The 3,520-nt window shown below is 38.6% G+C and overlaps 1 protein-coding gene across 3 annotated transcripts in view; it reads left to right on the top strand.

Moving 5' to 3' along the window:
• The window catches only part of LOC106881618 (mitofusin-2), a 52,515-nt gene that overhangs the window by 31,545 nt on the left and 17,450 nt on the right, over window positions 1–3,520 (top strand). For all 3 annotated transcript variants that reach the window (XR_008266864.1, XM_014932083.2, XM_014932082.2), the window contains exon 12: window positions 1,460–1,564. Coding sequence is in view for 2 of the 3 variants with exons in the window: in XM_014932083.2 (XP_014787569.1) it covers window positions 1,460–1,564 (105 nt within the window). In the remaining variant the exon portion in view is untranslated. The remainder of the gene's footprint in view (window positions 1–1,459; window positions 1,565–3,520) is intronic.

Raw genomic sequence — 3,520 nt, 5'->3', positions numbered from 1 at the left:
CCATCACAAAAAAAATAGACCCCTTTCAAAGCAACTCTATTTCACAATATAAATTTCACCTAATGAACCCATTATTTTTGTTGTTTTTATATGAAGCGTGACCCCATCACCACCCCACTTTTCTTCAACGCCCCTTTGGAACTTTTGCTGCTGGGGGGAGGGCAATACTGCCCACTTTGAGAACCACTGATGTACACACAACCGTTATGTAAAGGAGTGAGGTCCGGCAGTTAGGATGTTGTAGTTGCAATCATCAGATCAAAGTTTCAATTCCCAAATCAAGTGTTACCATGGGGATCTTGAGTAAAACCCTTCATGTTGCCCCAGTCCACTCAGCTGTGAATGAGTTGCAGCAGACGCTGGGAAGTTGACTCTGTGATGGAGAGAAAGAGAGAGAGAGAATTGAGGATGGCCGAGTGAGTAAGAAGGTTTGCAGGAGTGTGAATGAAGGCGTGGGCAGTGGTGAGTTATGGTTAGAGGAGAAATGTAAGGAGAATAGGAATGCACAGGAGGAGGTGATAACACTGGAGATAGGAATAGGTGCAGGCATGGCTTTCCAACCACATGGTTCCAGGTTCAGTCCCACTATGTGGTACCTTGGGCAAGTGTCTTCTACTATAGTGTTGGCTGGCCAAAAGCTTACAAATGGAATTGGTAGGCAGAAACTGTGATGAAGCCCATCTGTGTGTGTATCTATGCATATATATATATCATCATCATCTGTTGTCTATGCTGGTATGAGTTGCACCAGACTCCAGTCTCATTTGGCATGGTTTTCTATGGCTGGATGCCCTTCCTAATGCCAACCACTCAGGCAGACCAATGGGTGCTTTTACATGCCACCAGCACAGATACCTATTCATGTGACATTGGTATCTGCCCCAACTGCTTGGTGGGTCTTCTTCTCAAGCATGACATAATGCCAAAGGTCTCGGTCGGTGCCTCTGTGAGGCCCAACACTCGAAAGGAACTTGGCCACTTTGCCTCCATGGGGCCCAACACTGGAAATGAAATCAGCCACTTTGCTTCTGTGAGGCACACTGCTGAAAAGGAACTCACCCGCTTTGCCTCATATATATATATATATATATATATATATATATATATATATATATATATATATATATATGTATATATGCTCATACACATAAAAGAGAGAGAGAGAGACAGATAAGGAGTGAGAAGGTGGAGAGAGGGAGAGAAACATTAAATCGTCTGATGCCAAATAAGTGTGCAATGCCAAGACATCTCCAGTGGGGCTGGATATGAGAGGTTTTCAACTAAACAATAATCAAATGACCCCCACCAAATCAACCCCCTCAACTCTCCCGTTTGCAGCAACCATAAATGTACGCTTATGTCTTTTCCCAAATCTGTTGTAATTCATTAAGCATTTATGACTGACTTGATATTAATGACTAATTGCATTTTTTCTTTTCTCTTCCATCTGCCAATAAAGGTGGGCAGTGCACTTAACGAAGAAATTCATCGGCTTTCTATTGTGGTTGATGAGTTTGATCGACCTTTCCATCCAGATATGCTCATGTTGAATATCTACAAGAAAGTAAGTGATGCATACTGTCTACTTATGTCTGTTCATCTTTTCACAAATCTCTTTCTTCTTCAATCTATCAGTCTGTCTGTTTGTCCATCTACCCATGTATCCATCCGATAGTCTGTCTGCCCCTCTCTCTCAGTATCACTCTTTCATCGGCTCCTTCTCCTCATCTCTGTTTCCTTTCTTCACTATATTTCGATGAGAGCAGATCAATGAAGTAATACCAATGACATGGTTTTGATTAGGTTGGATCCAGTCTCTCCAGGAAGTGATCCACACACTCTGGTCTCAAAGACATCCTCTGCAGCACAACTTAAATGTGATGCACAAAATCAATCAGCAAAACTGGCGTCAACCCAGGTGTTGCTTGATCTGCACACTTGTGGCCAGGCCATCTGGAATTGCCCTCTTATACCATTTCAGCCATTAAAATCAAAGGTCTTCATTTGCTTGTTGTGTTGCTGGAGACTTTGGCTATTTTTTCAAGGTATACCCTTAGATGTGTCCAGATCGGTGAGAACAGGTTTTAGCTGGGTTGGTCTGGCTACAAAATCCGGCTCAGATCTTTTCCTGAACATGACTGATCACCTTGGAGTGTGAGAGTGTGACGGCCAGTCCTTGAGAAAAAGTTGCTTAAGGCACATCACTCAACAAAGGGTACTCCTTCTATACAGCCTTTGAGCCTTATCCATCAATAATAACATATATATATATATATATATATATATATATATATACACACACACACACACACACACACAGGTGCAGCATGGCTGTGTGGTTAGAAGCTAGTTTCCCAACCACATGGTTCTTCGTTCAGTTCCACTGTATGGCACCTAGAGCAAATGTCTTTCACTACAGCCTGAGGCCAACCAAGGCCTTGTGAGTGGAATTGGTAGATGGAAACTGAAAGAAGCCCGTCACATGTGTGTGTATATATATATATATATATATATATATATATATATATATATATACATGTGTGTATATATTTGTGTGTTTACATCCCTGTAACTCCAGCAAAAGAGACTGATAGAATAAGTACTAGGCTTACAGAAAATAAGTCCTGGGGTCAGTTTGTTCGACTAAAGGCAGTGCTCCAGCACTGAAACAAGTAAAAGAATAAATGAATATACATATATATGTATATACTGGCTTCAGATTTTGACACAGGGTCAATAATTTTCATGGTGGGGTGCAAGTCAATTCATCAACCCTCGGCATTTGGTTGATACTTATTTTATCAACCTCAGAGGGAGGAAAGGCAAAGTCAACCCCCAACTACATTTGAACTCAGAATGTAAATTCAGAAGAAATGTTGCTAAGCATTCTAACAATCCTGATAGTTTTATCAATGTCAATATATATATATATATATATGAGAGAGAGTTAATCAAATATGTCTTTGAAAATAAAGGGTACTAGGTTTCAGATATGTGCTCTTGATATGAGAAATGTCTAAAACCTTAAAAAGGTATTTAGAGATTCAATTAGAGCGATTATATATTAGAGAGTAAAAATAGAAAAAGCTACATAAAAAAAAATCACAGAAGATATACGTCCACAATATAAACAAACAACACCTTTATTATAAGATTTTAAATAGCCTTTCTATCATTCAATTGACTCCACTGAAATTCATCCTTTTCTCTGATGAGTGGATATACTTCCTAAGAATGGTTATCAAGTTTGGATTTCATTTCGAAAGCTTAGTATATTCATGGAACGATCGTAAGATCTCTCAAATCTTTTTAAATGATCATAGCTATACTTTATATATTTATTTATTAATATTGTTTATATTATGGACTTATCTCTACTGTTAATTTTTATGATATAATTTTTTCTACTTTTACTCTCTAATATATATATTATATATATATATATATATATATATATATATATATATACACATAGATAGATAGGAATCCACAGATATACGAGCCCTGGGGGCACCTGTTC

Source organism: Octopus bimaculoides, chromosome 26 (assembly GCF_001194135.2).
Source record: "Octopus bimaculoides isolate UCB-OBI-ISO-001 chromosome 26, ASM119413v2, whole genome shotgun sequence".
NCBI lineage: Eukaryota > Metazoa > Mollusca > Cephalopoda > Octopoda > Octopodidae > Octopus > Octopus bimaculoides.
The sequence above is the reverse complement of the archived record's forward strand: the minus strand, read 5'-3'. Positions and strand labels throughout refer to the sequence as shown.